Raw genomic sequence first — 18,918 nt, forward strand, 5'->3', positions numbered from 1 at the left:
AAAAAATTGGAAGATGAAAACAAAAATAAAGAGCCTTATTAATAAGGAAGGACAGGAGTGAATGTTGAATAAGAAATCAATAGTGTGAACTATATGCTGCTTTATCCCAATGAAGAAGACAGAAATTTCAGCCATGGAGGCAAGTCATAGGGAGGCATAGTCTGGCTAGTTTCATCAGTCTTTAAATCAATTACTTCATTTACTCTTCTAATGGGAAAGATTTGCTCTGGCTTTTTAATGAGTAGGTATAAAGTTTGTTTAAGGAGCTGGCTCAAAAGTGACTTAAAACACATTGAATTTGAAAATACAGATTCTTAGCTACTCAGGAGGCTGAGGCGAGAGTACAGCTTGAGGCCACGAGCTCAAGACCAGCCTTGGCAACATTCTGCGACTTTGTCTCTAAAAAACAAAAATGAAAATATAGACTTCCTCCCCATATTTCATTTTTGTAGTTATTGTCAATGGTGTGTCAAGTTGGCTAGATTTGTAGTTTTAGAACTGATGAACAACTTACCTAGTCCAACCCTTTTATTTTACAAATGAGAAAACTGAGGCCCCAGATGGGTAAAATGATTATCTCAAGGTCACCCCTTCTTGCTCTTGGCAATAACAATGCTGACCGTTGGATGACTTCCTGGAAAATCAGATGCTATAAGTGAAGTGTAGCTAGAGCAACAAATATAAAACAACGAGAACAATTAACAATTATTCAGAATGCTTCCATGGCTGACAGTCAGTTGGTACACATTGGTAGAGATAGAAAAATTTCTAAACTATTTGGTAAGTAGCTTATGCTAAGCCTTCTGAGTGCCTCAACCCCTTGCTGGAACTCCACAGATCTCCCCACCGTAATAATAGGATCCACCTCAAAGGTTTGATTTGAGAATTAAACGGTAGAGGTAAAGAGTTTTGCATGGGGCCTGGTGCTCAGCACTATTACACTTTGGCTATTATTTTTATTACAGTCATAATAAAATGGTAGTAAATTTCAAACCAGTTTCTACATGAATGTTCACAACTTAGGAAATGTGATAGCATTCAATTTCATTAACTTTGATCTAGCTAATCTCTCAATAAAATGGCCACTCATGTGCTCACTTTAACTTTCATTTTGATCTTTTCCATTGTCTAAGGGTTGACTCCTTCTTGCCCCACACCCAAGTCCCCATAGCTCTAGCTGATGGGCAAGAATTTGACTGAGGCTATGTAAAAGAGAACAATGCACTGACAAGGCCCTGTTAGTTCTCAGTATAACAGATCATAAAGATTATTCTGTCTAATCTTTTGTTGAACAGAACTTGTCTTTAACTTTTGGGATAAGCAAAGATGGGTCCAAAACCTAGTTTGGTGAGGGAGGGGTGGAGTAAGAGGTGGAGTACCTATACTTACTTAATCTAATATCACAAACTGGGAGTGATGAGCAGCAGAGGCAAGCAGTTGGGAGAAGAGAATAAGAGAGCCCAGCAACAGGGGGGGACCTGCAGCTTGTGGAAAAACGCTTTTGACACAGACACTTTCTGATGGCCAGTGATGTTTAGAACCTTTTGGGGGATTCCTTCTCTCTCAGAATTTAACCTGGCAAGAGAAAGACTGAGTTCTAGGAATTTTCTTCTCTGGAGAGAGTAAAATAAATGCATTTTTAAAAAGCTGGGACTGTTGTCCACACTGAGAAGAGGCAGGGTAATCATCCCTTTTATAAGTGAATTTCCTGGAAATTCATGATTGGCTTGGAACTTAATGTGTAAAGACTTGTTCTCAGATATCAGTTGCCTGACAGAGACCTCCAGTTTTGGGATAGCAGCTAAATCCTGAGCCTGCCTTGGAAAGGGTTTTGATAATAATGTTCCGTCACAGGTGGAGAAGCATACTGATTCAACAAAGCAGACTTCAAAATCACTGAAGAATTAGTTTCTGAGTGTATTCAAGAGATACCAAATTATTTGTTATTTATTTATTTATTTTTTTTGAGACGGAGTTTCACTCTTGTTGCCCAGGCTGGAGTGCAATGGTGCGATCTTGGCTCACCGCAACCTCCACCTCCCTGGTTCAAGCGATTCTCCTGCCTCAGCCTCCCGAGTAGCTGTGATTACAGGCACCCGCCACCACACCCAGCTAATTTTTGTATTTTTAGTAGAGATGGGGTCTTGCCATGTTGGCCAGGCTGGTCTTGAACTCCTGACCTCTGGTGATCCACCCGCCTTAGCCTCCCAAAGTGCTGGGGATTACAGGCGTGAGCCACCGCGCCCGGCCCAAAGTTATTTGTTATTTTAACATACACTATACTGCTCTATACAAATGCACCAAATCCTGGGCAAAACATTCCTAGGTTTTTTTTTTTTTTTTCCCAATTGGAAGCAGGTAGGGAAAATAAGTGCTTTAATTCCTAGGATTTTGGAAGTAAAAATGGAAGGCCAGACAAAAATGGAATTTTGAGGCAAATGTAAAGCTTTGAACTTGGATATCTCAAAGTATTATACAGTGTAAACTATCATGATTATTAACCAACTATAAATAGTTCTTTTCTTTTTTTAAATTTTATTTTTAATTTTAGAGATAAGGGTCTTGCTATGTTGCCCAGGCTGGAGGGCAGTGGCTACTGACAGGCATGATGTGGCACTGCAGCCTGGAACTCTTGGGCTTAAGTGATCCTTCCTGCTGCTTCTATCTTAGAAAAAAAAAAAGTTACGCTTGCTTGTTAAAATATTTTTAAAATGCTGTGTTTAAACTAAAACGTAAATATCCGCCCCACCTCTGACTTCTAAAAATTATCTAGAGTATGACTGATAAGATTTTTACCTTTAATCCCACATAAGCCTAACATTTGTGTTCATTTCCAACAACCAAAGTGTGTCACTTTTATACCAGAATTTTGTCCTGCTTGTACGCTTACTACAGACCTCTCATGGGAGAGAGCATCCATGCATTTATAAATTGTTATTGAATAATTTTATTGAATGATGACACCCAAACTGAGCTAGAACATCTTTTGTGATCTTGGATAAGTCACTCTACTTTCCTTTCAATTTTCTTTTCTCACAGGGAGATAAAAATCATAAAAACGACTGTAAAGTACAGCACTTCATAGAGTGCTTTTTGTTTAAAGAGCTGACAATAAATACGAGTCACAAGGTCTAGCAAAACCTCCCTCAGAACCCGAGCTGCTTGAGGACAAGGGATTTTCTTGTTCGGAATCAGCAGTACCTTATTTGTGTATCTGTGATAGAGTTCCTGGCACATAAGAAGATAGAGTTCCTGGTACATATTCTCAATAAATATGTGAATTTATTGACTATTAGGCAGATTGCAATCTTGACAGGCCACTGCCTCTTAAATCTCTTTTCCGTGATCTTTTAATATTTAACATCTAAAAGGCCGCCGCTACTTGTTTTGGGATAAGTGTCCCCAGTATGTACTTTAAAATGCCCAAGCCTTGAGAAATGATTCTTGTCTTCAGGGCACCATTTCGCTTTCCCACCGTAAAGCGCCCCAGGCTTGGGATCTGGGTCCCAAGGCTACAGGGAAGAGTTTGGAACGGGAAGCTCATCTTCCGGCCCTCTGATTGGCCGGCTCGCACTCCACTCACGCGGCGCGCGGCTCTGATTGGCCTCGGCGGCACCCCTCGGCCCGCGACTACTTTGTGTGCTGGGGCGGCGCGCTCAGGTCCTCCCGCTCAGCTGGCGGTCTGGGCTGCTCTGAGGCAGCCCTTCGGCCCACTGCTCTGCATCGCGGGCGACGGGAATTTTCCGAGTCCGAGCGGGTAGGACACATCCTAGGGCAAAGCCTCTCCCCTCGCTGTTCTCTTTCCCGTACTGAATAAACTTCCGCCTCAGAGGGGCTGTCGCAGCCGCGGGTCGGGAGAGGCCGGGCATCGAACTCAGGCCCTCGTGGGGGGGCGGTCTTTCTCTTAGAGTGAATGTGGAAACAGCTCTCACAAGATAAAGTAGGGCTTCGCTGAGTCTCCTGGGGGAGCGATGCCATTGTAGGATCGCGCTGGAAGCTGCAGCCAAGCGGCCAAACGCGGGCTGCAGGAGCTGAGCAGCAGCAGCTCCCACCCCTAAAAGTAGCAAGGAGCCAGCTTCAAAACCTCTAGTGCGGGTGCCCCCTAGGGCAGCCGACTGAGCTGGTACGGGCCGGTCCGTTCCCAGCGCTGTAGGGAGCACGGCATTCTCAGGAGGCGGCTCTCCTCCCGGGATCCGGGATCCGCTCGCGCCCCGCTCAGCCTCCGGCCTTCAGGCGGTAGAGGGCGGCCTACGCCTATGTGCGAGCCGGCGCCCGCGTGCGCAGCCGCTGCCCTGCTGGAACTGTGCCGTCCCGCTGTGGCCCGCGGCTCTGCTAGGCGGTGGATGCTGCTGCTACGCTCTCCACGGGTGCAGCGAGGAAGGGGGCGGGGAGAAGCCCTGGCACATGCCAGGGTCGCCGTAGGTGGCAGCGGCCGGCGCATGCGCGCCCTCTCCCAGAAGCCAGGAACGCCGAGGGGCGCGCGCCCCCATTCGCGCGCGCACGCCGGCGCTGGCCGAGGCTTCCCCGCCTGCGCTCCTTGTCAGAGCCTCTCCGGCGCGTGCGCGCGTTATCTCCGGCCGACCGGAGGAGCCGGTTCCCTCCGCTCCAGGCCCCCTCCCCATCCCGCCCCCTCCTCCCGGCCCCAGTCGACCCGTCCCTTCGTCTCCCCGCGGAATGGGGCCGGCACTATTTGGGGTCGCGCGCCCTAGACCCAGCTCGCTCTCGGTCTCGCGCTGTCAGCGACTGCCCGGCTCGCGCCGCCTCGCGCTCTGCCTCAGTCAGTGGCGCCGAAGGCTCCGTTAAGCGGCGGCGGCGGTTCCTGTTTCCGTTTCTTCCTCTCCGTTCAGTCGGGAGTAGCATCCTCCACCCAGCCACCCTTCCCACTCCCCCAGCGTGGGGCAGCTGCAGCTGAGGGCTGTGGCTTTGGCAGCTGCGACGGGGAACGGCGAAGACCGCCTCTGCTCCCGCCTCGGGTAAGGGGGCGTTTTGGGAGCCGGGCCCCGCGCGCCTCGGGGTCTTGGGCTGGGCTGCGCGCGGGATCTGAGGAGGCTCCGCGGCTGTCCCTGCTCGTTTCCCCAGGCGACCCCCGGGCCTGTTGCTGCAACTGCTGCCGGTTAACCAGCAGCTCTCGGAAAAGTGGGGAGGGAGCCCCCGGGACGCTCTGGCGGATGCCTTGGCGCAGCCCCGGGGGCGCAGGCAGAGGGTGAGGGGCGCTTGCCTCTCCAGCCGGGACTCGGAGCTGCGGCGCCGCTGCCCTCGGCGTCGCGCATCCTTGCCTAGGGCAGGGGCCAAAACCTAGAGGAGGAGAATGGATGGGGGCGGGGGTGGGAGGTGTTCGTCGTCTCCCCTCCACACCTGTCTTACCTTCGCCAGCAGCTCGGTCCCTGGAGTCGCGGTCTGTGGGGAGGAAGATGCCCGTGCGTTATGGGCTCTCTCTGAGTGCTGCTTGGGCTAGAAAGCAGGGAGTGGACCCGCACAAAGATCCGCGAGGGACCGTGCTGGGCAGTTAAAGGCTTGAGTGCAGCTGTACTCCCTTTTGATGTGCAAATGACGAGCTGGCGGCTTTTGAGTGTCTCAACTTATTTGGGAAGGTTAAATGAGTCCATATTTATCCGTTTTCGGAGGTTTGTCCTGCAAGATTGAGTGGGTTGTCGGGTGCAGCACCTGTTCTTTCTTCACAGTGGGGATTGCAATCTTCAGAGACGCAGTGTATTTAAGTTAAGTGGCAGTGTCATGCTTAGGGTTTGTCCCTGATGAGCTTTTATTTTAGCGTTTTGCGGTATAATATAGATTGAGGCCTTGGTTAAAGGCACGGAGAGGTGGTGGTTTTTTCCTTCCTGTGTTTGAATTATTTACAGTTTATTTAAACCCACTCAGGAAGGTGGACCCAAGAAAAGCCAAATTCTCCAGTAGATAATCCCCAATTTCAAGGTTTTGCGGAACAAATTCAACACAACTTTTGTGTCAGTTTAGAGTTAAACGCATCTGAAGTAACTGACTTAACTGACTTGCCTCTGAAAACTGTTGGCAGGTTTCATTATAGTTTTTTTTTTCTTGTTATTCCTGCGGTTAGGTGAATATTTATTTTCTTGATTAAATTTACATTCCATGTTTTATGGCTAATTCATTAAATAGGTGCATCATATATAAAGTATTTTAGGAGAGAAATTACTATTTAACCACTACAGTATATCAGATATATAAGAAATAATGGAGTTGTAGTCTCTGCTCTTTAAAATAGCTGTAAAAACATCTTAAAACCCTATGCCAAATAATAAGGCCCTGTACATTGCTGTCCTTGTGAAATCTGCTATGTGTATAGAAAATCTTAATAACTTGATTTATAAATACTACAGTACTAGTGAGAAGGTGGGAATTCAAGCATTTGTAATTGTGATTTTACAGGTTCATTGTGTAAAAAATGCCGGGAGTTAGAGATGAATAGGCTATAAGGAACATACAAAGGTAGTTCCAAGACATGGATTTTCTTTTTGCTGCTTTATAAATTGAGAATTCTATTTGAATTCAAGAGCTGAACAGCTGGAATGAAACTTGCATGGATTGCAGAAACATGCAAAAACGTATCTTTGGTCAAGTTGTGAATTAACTTGAGTATCTTGTTTAATAGGATAGTGATTCAAAATAATTTCCATAAAATATGACATTATATAGGTTATATTTTGAGGATATTTTTGAATTTAACTAGAAAGTCACCTGAAGTTGTTTTCCTACAAATCAGTTCTGTTTAAGATGTATAGAATTGAAAAAAAAAAAAAAATAACAACAGTAATTCTGATTACATCCTGCATTGTTTTGTTGCAAATTCTTACCAGTTATTTTGACGAAATTAGAGTGTCCTTAAAAATGGTGAATCTTAAAATTTGCTGGTGAATTGGAAAAACTTGTTACTTATTATTATTTTTTAAAATGCAGTTATATTAGTACGTTGGTCTGGAGGGGGAGCTAGTGCCAAAGCAAAGTATAGCTTAATAGCTGTTTGAACTTTTAAAACACCTAAAACCAGATTTTTATGACCAAGAGAAACATAAATTTTTAATTAAAAGAGTAAGACATTGATGTGGGCATATATATGTACATAGTTATTTGTGGAGTGAATATATTGTGTATTACAAATTAGTTAAAAAAATCTTTTCATGAGCTGCAATAATGGAAAGCTGAATGCTGAAAGATTTATTGGATTTCTCATTTAAAAATCTCTAAAATGTATCCCCAAACTTAGAGTATGTTATGGTATTTTCTTAACCTTCTTGTGCTATTCATCAGAAGAGAAGGCATGTATTCTTGACCCATTGTGCATGTTGTGTGTTCTTAAATTTTGTTTTTATAATAGCTATAATCCTAAAATTTCAAAAACAAAGCTTTAAGTAGAATCTTATGTGGGCGAAGGTATTAATTGTGTGGTAAGCTAGGTATTTATCAAAAGTAGGTATAATTCCCTTTTTTTTTTTTAAAGTAGAGATAACTCCAATTAAAAAAATGGACCCTTTAGACATCTGGAGAACAGTATCCCCAGGTCACTTAACCCTTATCTCCTGCAATATAATGCAGTGAGTCCAGCTGATCTACCAAATTGAATGTGTGCCTTTGAATATGAAGCAGTTGTTTTGTGGCCTGTGGCATTTCATTTAGATTTCTAAACTGTAATAAATTAGGTATGTTAATTTACTTCTGACCATTCAGGTATTCTTTAAATCCAAGCCTAGAAACTGATAATTATATGTATATTAAAATCATTGGAATATTAGTTTTTTTGCAGATAGTGTTTGGGCTGTTTGTTATCAATAGCTCTTCATTATGTAAATAGAATCTCAAGGCTGATAAAGTAAATAGACTCTTCCATTTCATTAATGGTTATTTTTGATTTATGATAATCTACATTTAATAAATCTCTTGATTTAGTTAAATGGTGGATACATCATTTCATATTATAGCACATTGATAAATGTAAAAGAAAGTTTTTACAATCGTGAGAGTAAATACTTAAAAAAACTTGAATAGTTACTTTACTAAACATAAAACTAAGATTTTTAAACAGCTCTGAAACTAAAAGTATTACTATTATGCTACCTTTTTTTTTTTTTTCCAAAAGAGATGGGATCTTGCTATTTTGTCCAGGTTGACTGTGAACTCCTGGGCTCAAACCGTTCTGCCTCAGCCTCTTGAGTAGCTGGGACTGTAGGCATGTGCTACCACATCCAGCTTTATTATAGTTTTTGTACCCTGCATCGATACTGCTTCTGTTGATCCTTTTCAAAGGAGATATCAACTTCTGGTCTTCAATAGTAGTGTAGCATCCTCTTATTGATTCTCTGGCTTATATTTCACTACCATATAGTATAGAGTTTCTTTCTTGGAGTTTGAATTGTTTTCACATTGTAGCTTGTTATAGTGAAACAATTAAACATATTTAAAAGTAAAAGATATTTACAACTGATTTTTAAAGAATCTTTAAAAAAATCCCCAACAGAAGAATATTATATGGGGACATGTAGATTTAAGATTTGATTTTATTTAGTTTTTTTTTTTTTTTTTTTTTGAGATTGGGGTGGGATGTTGTCTTACTATGTTGCCCAGGCTAGAGTGCATTGGTGTGATCACGGCTCACTGCAACCTTGACCTCGCTGGTTCAAACCATTCTCCCACCTTAGCCTCTGGAGTAGCTGGGACTACGGGTGCATGCCACCATGCCTGGGTAATTAATTTTTTATTATTTGTAGAGACAAGACCTTGGTATGTTGCCCAGGTTTGTCTTGAACTCCTGGGGTCAAGTGATCCTCACACCTTGGCCTCCCAAAATGCTGGGATTACAGGCATGAGTCACTGTACACGGCTCCTTTATTTTATCAAAAAGATTTTTTTTTTTTTTTTTTTGAGACGGAGTCTCGCTCTGTCGCCCAGGCTGGAGTGCAGTGGCGCGATCTCGGCTCACTGCAAGCTCCGCCTCCTGGGTTTACGCCATTCTCCTGCCTCAGCCTCCTGAGTAGCTGGGACTACAGGTGCCCGCCACCGTGCCCGGCTAATTTTTTGTATTTTTAGTAGAGACGGGGTTTCACCGTGGTCTCGATCTCCTGACCTTGTGATCCGCCCGCCTCGGCCTCCCAAAGTGCTGGGATTACAGGCGTGAGCCACCGCGCCTGGCCTTTTTTTTTTTTTTTTTTTTTTGTTTAAGTTTAAAAGAGGGTCTTGCCATGTTGTCCAGGCTGGTCTTGAACTGGCCTCAAGTGATCATCCCACCTTGGCCTCCCACAGGCGTGAGCTACCATGCTTAGTCATAAGATTTTTAAAAAATTGATTAGTTTCAAATCCCAACTTTCTCTTCTCATTCTAATCTCCTGTCATTATTTCCTTTCCCCAGCTACCCACCATCATCCAACAGTCTTCCATTTGGAATAATGGGAAATCAAACCAATAAAATTAACCTTACCACCCACCAGGCGAAGGTTTTTCTTGATATCTACAATATTCTGAACATAAAACCCATATAAACTTTATATGATACTACACATTTTCCTTTTGATGGAGGAAGAGCAAATAGGACCTATGAATTATGCCATATTTGTCAATATAAGTGTTACTTTTGTACTCTTACTGAAAGCAGAGTTATAGGGCAAATTTCATTTTAAATTTTCATACCCATCTACTTAAAAAAAAGTATCTCTTTGTGGTAGTCTTTTTTTGGTCAGAAAATGACAATGTGAAGGAGAAATATGTTTTGAATTTATAAATCTTCTTTTAATTCACAAATTATACCAAATATAAGGGTAGTGCTAATGTGGTTCAAATTTTGCCTTTGCTATTCTGCCTTTTCTTCTGTAGTCATTCTGTAGTATAACTTGTTCATCAAAGCACTGAAATAAAAGAAAAACTTTTAAAGATCACTACTGAAATGCTCACTGTATTTGTTGTATTTTATAACTTGGATTTTTTAAATTTATTTTTCCATAAACCAAATAAATATGAAAACGAACTTGAAAGATTTTGTTACAGCCTCGATGACTGGTCAGTATAAAGTTCACATTATAAAATAATGAAACATTGATATTACTCTTAGATGAAAATGGAAAATTAAGCTAATGTTTACTTTAGAATCTGAGTAATGAGTTTATATCATGTAGCGATGAGGCACATGAAGAAAGTTAGAATTAGTTTTTCTAATTAATAAACTTCATGATATAAACTTGAAAGTGCATAAATGCTATAACTTTCTGATTGTAAACTTGAACAAAAGTAAAATGAAAATGGGAGAGACCTCTTAATTACCTTAAACATGTAACTAAAATGAACCTGTATATCTGTCTAAGTCTTATTTGATCAAGACTTTCAATGCACAATGAATGAGTTTTAAATTTTTATCAGTGTTGTGACTGATTTTTCTATAATATCCCTTAAATGAGATATCAAATTCTAATAATATCTAGAACCAGAATAAATTTGCTTAAACAATATTTACAAATGATCAAAACTATAATAAAAGCATTGCAATGTTATTTAATGACTTAAGTCAACATTCCATAAGTTAATCTAAATAATCATTTTTATAATTGTTTAATACAATTGATAGTAATATCTTAATTAGTGGTAAAGTGGACAAATATAATTTGTAGATTCTGTGTTGTCTGGGACCTTGGGGCAGTCAGTGAAGAGAGGGAGATAGAGAGAGAGAGGAGCGTACTGGTTGATGAGCTTGCCTTATTTGGAGATGAAGGAGATTTATTCAGTTCTTTTCTTTCCCTCCTTTTTTCTCCTTGTTTGTCATCCTCTTCTAGCAATGGTAAGAAATGAGGGAATTGACCATCTTTACAGTATCCTTTTTTCTTAGAGTTCATAGAACATTTCCAGGTAAAACATTAGTTTTTATGTTATAATAGGTTTATTATAATGATTTCATTTCCTTTTGAGGTGGTAGGCAAGAGACTAGAAGAACTTCAGTTGCATAGCGTTTAATATTTATTAAAAATGATTTTATAGGCCAGGTGTGGTGGCTCATGCCTGTAATCCCAGCACTTTGGGAGGCTGAGGCTGGTGGATCACCTGAGGTCAGGAGTTGGAGACCAACCTGACCAACATGGAGAAACCTGGTCTCTACTAAAAATACAAAATTAGCCGGGCGTGGTGGTATATGCCTGTAATCCTAGCTACTTGGGAGGCTGAGGCAGGAGAATCACTTGAACCCGGAAGGTGGAGGTTGTGGTGAGCCGAGATCGTGCCATTGCACTCCAGCCTGGACAAGAAGAGTGAAACTCCGTCTCAAAAAACAAAACAAAAACAAAAACAAATTCTAACCTTCATGTGCCTCTTACTGTAAAAAATATATACATCATGTGCCTCTTACTATAAAAAAAATTGTGTCCATTGAAGAGAACTAACGTATTAAACTAAAAATGAGACACAGTGTTCTCCACTCATGAGAGTGCTGTTAGCAGGTTTAAGACGGTTGCTGTGAGTTCACAAGGTGAAAGTGTATTTGATACTTAGGGCCTAATCAATTGGGATCTGACTTACTCAATTTCTCCAATACATAGAATTGTACTGGCACCTGAAGGAGAAAATATATAATAGAAGTCGTATTAGTTTTTATGTCTTGAGCTCTTTGAATAACTTTAATTCGTTCAGTTGCCAAATGTCAAAAGATTATAATTTTGGGAAAGTTGATTCTTTACAATTAGAATTAAGCCAGGGTAAACAATTTGCTTTCTTTTTATAAGTTTTAGGTTTTTCTTTTTGTCTTAGGAAGTTTAGTGAAACTCTAGGGGTTAGGCAGGTTGTAACTGAAATTCTTGAGGCCAAAAGATCCTGTCTTGTCCTTGGTAAACTGACCCCCTCAACAGCATGAGAAATGTAGGTTTACTGATAATCCCGATTGCTTCCTGACATAATGACAGACATCCAGCCCTGTATCAACTAAAATTCTGCTTATTTTTAAGGTTCAAATATTAGAAGTATCTGCTTGATACCTCTCAGGTTGTCAAGTGTACATAGGATGAGAGATATGTTACTTTTAATTTGTAAGTAAACAAACAATATTATGTTCTCAATGCTGAGTAAGCCGAAAAGATGTATACCTACTGAGGATGCACCAAATAATGAACTAAAGAAACCTGGTAATGTGCAATTAGGAATAGTTCTTCTTAATAATAAAAAAAGATTAGTGTTTGGGTTATAATGGCATGAAGATGTAATGAAAATAAAATTACCAAAGAAGTCTATTTTGGAGAAATTTTTGTCAGACTAGATAACAAAGAAAAGAACACATCCTTTTTTTATTTTTATTTTTTATTTTATTTTAGAGATGGGGTGTTGCTCTGTTGCCCAGGTTGGTGTCGAACTCCTAGGCTCAAGTGATCTTCCTCGCTTGGCCTCGTAAAATGCTGGGATTACAAGTGTGAGCCACCAAGCTTGGCCAGAACACATCCTTTATATGACTGTCTACAGAGGCTTACTTAGAATAGTACAGAAGTACCTAAAAAGAAATGATGATAAATAACTAAAATGTTTTAATAGGGATCATGTGTTCATTTCTGTATGTATATTTGTATAGTACCTGTCATTTGCTGTGTCCATGCATAAATGCACAGTTGGAAAATAAGGTACCCAACTTTTGGAAATCATTCAGGGAAGTGCATCTAAAGTTTACAGAAAAGTTGGTTTCTTCATATTTTAGTGACACTTTTCAGCATATATAGTTCACCCTTGAACAGCACGGGATTTGGGGCACAGACCCCCATCAAGTTGAAAATCCACATGTAACTTTTGACTCCTCAAAAATTTAGTAAACTTACTATTGACTTCCAGCCTTACCGATGACATAGTCAACTAACCCATTGTACCTTATATGTATTATATACTATGTTCTTAAAGTAAGCTAGAGAAAAGAAAATGTTATTAAGAAAATCATAGGCCAGGCATGGTGGCTCACACCTCTAATCCCAGCACTTTGGGAGGCCAAAGCGGGCAGATCTTGAGGTTAAGAGATTGAGACCATCCTGGCCAACATGGTGAGACCCCGTTTCTACTAAAAATACAAAAATTACCTGGGCGTGGTTGCATGTGCCTGTAGTCTCAGCTACTAGGGAGACTGAGGCAGGAGAGTTGCTTGAACCCAGAAGGTGGAGGTTGCATTGAGCCAAGGTTGCGCCACTGCACTCCAGCCTGGTGACAGAGTGAGACTCCATCTCAGAAAAAAAAAAAAAAAAAAAGAAAATCATAAGAAAGAGAGAGTATATTTACTGTTCATTAAGTGGAAGTGGATCATCACAAAGGTCTTTATCCTCATTGTCTCCACATTGAGTAGGCTGAGGAGGAGAAGGAAGCAGAGGAATTGCTCTTGTTGGTCTCAGCATGGTAGAGGTGGAAGGGGGAAGGAGAGGCGGGAGAGGCAGGCACACGTGGTATAACTTTATGACAATACGTCATACTTCTCTCTTTTTTGCTTTTTCATTTCTCTAAAAACATTTCCATATGGTACCAATCCTTCTTCCACCATTTGCTTTAGTTTCAGTGCCCATATCAGAGAAGGATCCATGTCATGAACAGTCAAAAGCAGTCTTGAACAATCAGACAATCTTCTACCAGACTGTCTAATGTCATTTTGTTTTCTGGCATTCCTTCTGCATCACCTGGTACTGAATTGGAAGCACTCATCGAATCATCTTTTTAAATTCCTCTTGTGTGATGTCTATTTCTTAAATTTCTCCAAGATTTGTATCTTGAAACCCTTTAACCTACTTTTTTTTTTTTTTTTTTTTTTTTTGCCATATCCACAGTCTTTTTCATGATTTCCTTGATTGGCCCTGTGACAAATCCTGTGAAGTCATGCACAACATCTGGACACAGTCTTCTCCAGCAGGAATTTATTATTTCAGGCTTGATGGCTTTCATGGCTTTTTCCATAACAATGATGGCTTCTTCAGTGGTGTAATCCTTCCAGACTTTCATGACGTCTCTTTATTGGCATTCTCTTTCATAGAGTTGACAGTACTTTCTGTAGTGTACTGTGTCCAATGATCCTCATGACCCCCTGATTTAGAAGCTGAATTAGAAACATTGTGTTTGGGGGCAAGTAGACTACTTCAGCACCTTTGGTGTTGAACTCATGGGGTTCCAGGTGGCCAGGGGTATTGTTCAATAATAAAAGAATGTACAGGCAAGATACTTCCTGACTTCAGGGACAAAGCATCAATGGAACCAATCTAGAAAAAGGGTTCTCATTGCCCAGGCCTTTTTGTTGCATTACCGAAAGACTGGGAACTGGTGTTTATCTTTTCCCTTCAAGGCTTGGGAGTTTGTAGCATTATAGATAAGGGCAGACCTGATCATAAACCCCACTGCATTTTCACAAAACAGTAGAGTTAGCCCATCCCTTCCTGCCTTAAATACTGGTGCTTTTTCTCTTCCTTACTAGTGAATGTTTTTTATGGCATTGTTTTCCAGAATAGGGCACTTTTGTCTGCATTAAAAACTTGTTTAGGCGGATATTCTTTCTCCATATTTCTTTTTTTTTTAAGAGATGGGGTCTTGCTCTATCGCCCAGGCTGACATGCAAATGGCATGATCATAGCTCACCGCGGCCTCAAATTTCTGGACTTAGGCAGTGCTCCTGCCTCAGCCTCCTGAATAGCTAGGATGCAGGCGTGCACCACTATGCCTGGGTAATTTTTAAATATTTTTTATTTTTTTGTAGAGACAGGGTTTCACTGTGTTGCCTACTCTGGTCTTAAACTCCTGGCCTCAGGTGATCCTCCCACCCGGGCCTTCCAAAGTGCTGGGATTACAGGTGTGAGCCATTATGCCCTCCCCCAGCTAATTAAAAAAATATTTTTTGTAGAGGCAGGGTCTCGCTGTGTTGCTCAGGCTGGTCTTGAACTCCTGGCCTCAAACGATCCTTCTGCCTCATCCTCCCAAAGTGCTGGGATTATAGGAATGAGCCACTGCACCCGGCCTCCTCAATGATTTTCTTTCTTTTTTTTTTTTTTTGAGACTGGGTCTCGCTTTGTCGCCCAAGCTGGAGTGCAGTGGTGAGATCTTGGCTCACTGCAACCTCCGCCTCCCGAGTTCAAGTGATTCTTTTGCCTCAACCTCCTGAGTAGCTGGGACTACAGGTGTGCACCACCATGCCTGGCTAATTTTTGTATTTTTTGTAGAGACGGTGTTTCACCATATTGGCCAAGCTGGTCTCAAACTCCTGACCTCGTGATCTGCCCACCTTGGCCTCCCAAAGTGAATGATTTTCTTAATGGCATCTGGAAAGTCGTCTGCTGCCTCTTGGTTGGCAGAAGCTGCTTCTCCTGTTATTGTGACGTTTCTAAAGCCAAACCCGTTTCTAAAATTATCAAGCCATCCTTGGCTGGCATTATATTCTTCAGCTTTAGAGCCTTCACCTTCCACTTGTTTTAAGTTGTTGTATAATGACTGCTTTTTCTTGAAACTTACTAAAGTTTATAGGGATGCCTTTCTTTATAGCAATCCTGTACCCCTATAAAAGCTACATTTTCCATATGAGATAAAAAAAATATTTCACAAAACATGCACAATATTTGCATCTGCTGGTGTACCTTCAGCAATGGCTTCATGAATTCTTTTTTTACAATGGCCCTTAAGCTGGATTCATTTATCTTGAAGTGACGGGCAATTGCAGCTGCAGACCTCAATCTACAGTACGTATCAAGCAAGTCAACTTTTTCTTGTAATACCATGATTTTTCTTTGCTTCTTGGGAGCACTTCCGGCATCACTAGTGGCACTTAGGTGTCATTCAAGGTTTATAGTAGAGGTTTATAGTATCGTACTAAACATGAAGAAACCGCGAGAGATCACTTTTTACTGGAATATACAATTTATCGGAAAGATGAACTGCTTGCTTGGAGATGATTAATGTCACATGGTACTTTAAGCAAATATTCACACTTGAGCTCACCTCATTAACAGGAGGTGGCTACAAAATTATTTCAGTAGTTCAGGGTGTAGTACAGTTAAATTTATGTAGTTATGATTTTAGTTATGATTTAATACTGTATCTTTGCCTTTTTGAGACATGGTTTCTCTCAGATTCAAATGGCACCATGTATGGCTAAGTGTGTGGTATAAGTTGGGACAATTTTTAACTTTTTAAATAGATTTGTATCTATTTTGTAGTAGTAAATGATAAAATAGACTGGTATCTACATATATTTTAAGCACTCATGACATACTTCTTTCTTTTTTTCTTTTTTTTGATGAAGTCTCATTCTGTGACCCAGGCTGGAATGCGGTGGCATGATCTTGGCTCACTGCAACCTCCATCTCTGGTGTTCAGGTTATTCTCCTATCTCAGCCTCCCATCTTTTTCTTTTTTTTGACCCAGGGTCTCACTCTGTCACTCAGGCTGGAATGTCGTGATTAAGTCATAGCTCACTGCAACCTCTGCCTCCTGACTCAAGCGATTCTCCCATTTCAGCCTACCGAGTAGCTGGGACTGCAGGTGCATGCTACCACACTTGACTCATTTTTGTGTTTTTTGTAGAGACGGGGTTTTGCCATGTTGCCCTTGCCCAGGGTGGTTTCGAACACCAGTGCTCGTGATTCTCCTGCCTCGACCTCCCAGAGTGCTGGGATTACAGGTGTGAACCACTGCACATGGTCTACTTTTTTGATATTTCTAGGTTATATGGTTCATCTATGAATTTTTTCAAATTGTCACAAACCTCCCCCAAATTTATCAATATGTTTATTGAAAAACATTAGCATATGAGTGGACCCTCACAGTTCAAACCTGTGTTGTTCAAGTTTTAAGCCCTGAGAGCTCTAAGAGTTTAGAGCTAAAAAAAATTAGAGTTTCTTTTTTTTTTTTTGAGACGGAGTTTCACTCTTGTTGCTCAGGCTGGAGTGCAATGGCATGATCTCGGCTCACCACAACCTTCGCCTCCTGGGTTCAAGCGATTCTCCTGCCTCAGCCTCCCGAGTAGCTGGGATTACAGGCATGCACCACCACACTCGGCAAATTTTTTTTGTGTTTTTAGTAGAGACAGGGTTTCTCCATGTTGGTCAGCCTAGTCTCGAACTCCCGATGTCAGGTGATCTGCCCACCTCGGCCTCCCAAAGTGCTGCAAATAAAAATTGTGTATATTTAAGGCATACAACTTGATGTTTTGGTATATGTATAGATTGTGAAATGTTTACCACAATCATGCTAGTTAACACATCCATCACCTCACATAGTTATTTTTTTTGTGTGTGTGTGGTGAGAACATTTAAAATCTACTTTCTGGCTGGGTGCGGTAGCTCATGCCTGTAATCCCAACACTTTGGGAGGTCGAGGCGGACAGATCACGAGGTCAGGAGTTTGAGACCAGCCTGGCCAACATAGTGAAACCCCGTCTCTGCTAAGAATACAAAAAATTAGCTGGGTGTGGTGGCGTGCCCCTGTAATCCTAAGTATTTGGGAGGCTGAGGCAGGAGAATTGCTTGAAACTGAAAGACGGAGGTGCAGTGAGCCGAGATCACGCCGCTGCACTCTGGCTTGGGTGACAGTGCAAGACTCTGTCTCAAAAAAAAAAAAAAAACTACTTTCTTAGCAGATTTAATGTGTACAGTAAGTATTACTAACTGTAGTCACCATGCTGTACATTAGATCTCTGGAACTTACTCATCCTGAATAACCCTTTGGCCAACATCTCCCCATTTCCTTCTAACCCCAGCCCTTGGCAACCACCATTCTGTTCTCTGCTTCTACGAGTTCACCTTTTTTAGATTCCATATATAAGTAAGATCATGTAATACGTGTATTTGTCTTTTTCTGCCAGTCCTATGTTACTTAGCATAATGTCCTTTGGGTTCATCCATATTATTTGCACATAACAGTGTAAAGGGGAGGCAAACTTTACCTCCACCTTTTTAAAGTTTTTTTTGGCTTGGCCTCAGAGTTAAATTAACATAAGATAGATTATCAGGAGAAAAGCACACAAATTTATTCAATACAAGTTTTATGTGGCACAGGAACCCTCATAAGGAAACAAAGACCCAAAGATCCAGTTAGAATTGAATACTTACATACTGAATTGGACAAAGGGTAGTAACTTATGAAAAATAAACTGGATTATATGGGGAGGCTTAAAAGATAGAAGTTATTTTAACAAAGTTTGTATGGAATTCTCTTGGTCTCCATATCCCGTCCTTGATGATAAAAATGTTGCCTTCCTTTTAGGTTAAGGAGGACATCTTTCACATGGGAATTTCATCTGCTTTTAAGAAATAGAAGGAAGGTCAGAGTGATCTTACACCTGCTGTTTTTCAGAAGCCTTTGACTCAAAATAGTCAATATGTCAGAATGGCGTATTTAAACTGCAACAGGATTGTCTTACTTTTTAAAAGCTAATGTAAATCCTGTGTGTATATGCATGCACATACACATGCACACATAACACATTTTCTTTCTTTTTTTGTTGAGACAGAGTCTCGCTCTATCGTCCAGGCTGGAGTGCATGGCGCAACCTCAGCTCACTGCAAGCTCGCCTCCCGGATTCAGGCCATTCTCCTGCCTCAGCCTCCGGAGTAGCTGGGACTATAGGCACCCGCCACCTCGCCCGGCTAATTTTGTTTTTATATTTTTAGTAGAGACGGGTTTCACTGTGTTAGCCAAGATGGTCTCAATTTCCTGACCTCGTGATCCTCCTGCCTTGGCCTCCCAAAGTGCTGAGGTTACAGGTGTGAGCCACCGTGCCTGGCCTACATAATACATTTTCTTTACGCATTTATCCATTGGTGGACACTTACAGTGACTCCATATCTTATGTATATGAATAATGCTTTCACGAACATTGGAGTGCAGATACCTCCTTGACATACTGATTTCATTTCCTTTGGATGTATACCCAGAAGTGGAATTGCTGGAGCATATGGTAGTTCTATTTTTAATATTTTGAGG

The 18,918-nt window shown here is 41.4% G+C and overlaps 2 protein-coding genes across 50 annotated transcripts in view; one reads left to right on the forward strand and one right to left on the reverse strand.

The window, feature by feature from the left end:
• Positions 1-18,918, forward strand: part of FUT8 (fucosyltransferase 8) — a 472,318-nt gene that overhangs the window by 126,276 nt on the left and 327,124 nt on the right. For 24 of the 49 annotated variants that reach the window (XM_077938175.1, XM_077938221.1, XM_077938193.1 and 21 more), the window contains exon 1: positions 4,489-4,973. The exons of 2 other annotated variants lie outside the window; for them this stretch is intronic. The gene's annotated coding sequence lies outside the window, so the exon portion shown is untranslated. 49 annotated transcript variants of the gene reach the window in all.
• On the reverse strand, positions 3,629-4,746 carry LOC106999458 (uncharacterized). Its single transcript, XM_077941216.1, has one exon. It carries the CDS (start codon positions 4,439-4,441, stop codon positions 4,103-4,105), a length of 339 nt encoding a protein of 112 aa, XP_077797342.1. The 5' UTR covers positions 4,442-4,746; the 3' UTR covers positions 3,629-4,102.

The sequence above is a fragment of the Macaca mulatta genome, chromosome 7 (genome assembly GCF_049350105.2).
Source record: "Macaca mulatta isolate MMU2019108-1 chromosome 7, T2T-MMU8v2.0, whole genome shotgun sequence".
Classification (NCBI taxonomy): domain Eukaryota; kingdom Metazoa; phylum Chordata; class Mammalia; order Primates; family Cercopithecidae; genus Macaca; species Macaca mulatta.

Coding starts and splice junctions, on each gene's coding strand:
- LOC106999458 (XM_077941216.1), bottom strand. CDS start 4,441: ATGCGCCGGCCGCTGCCACCTACGGCGACCCTGGCATGTGCCAGGGCT.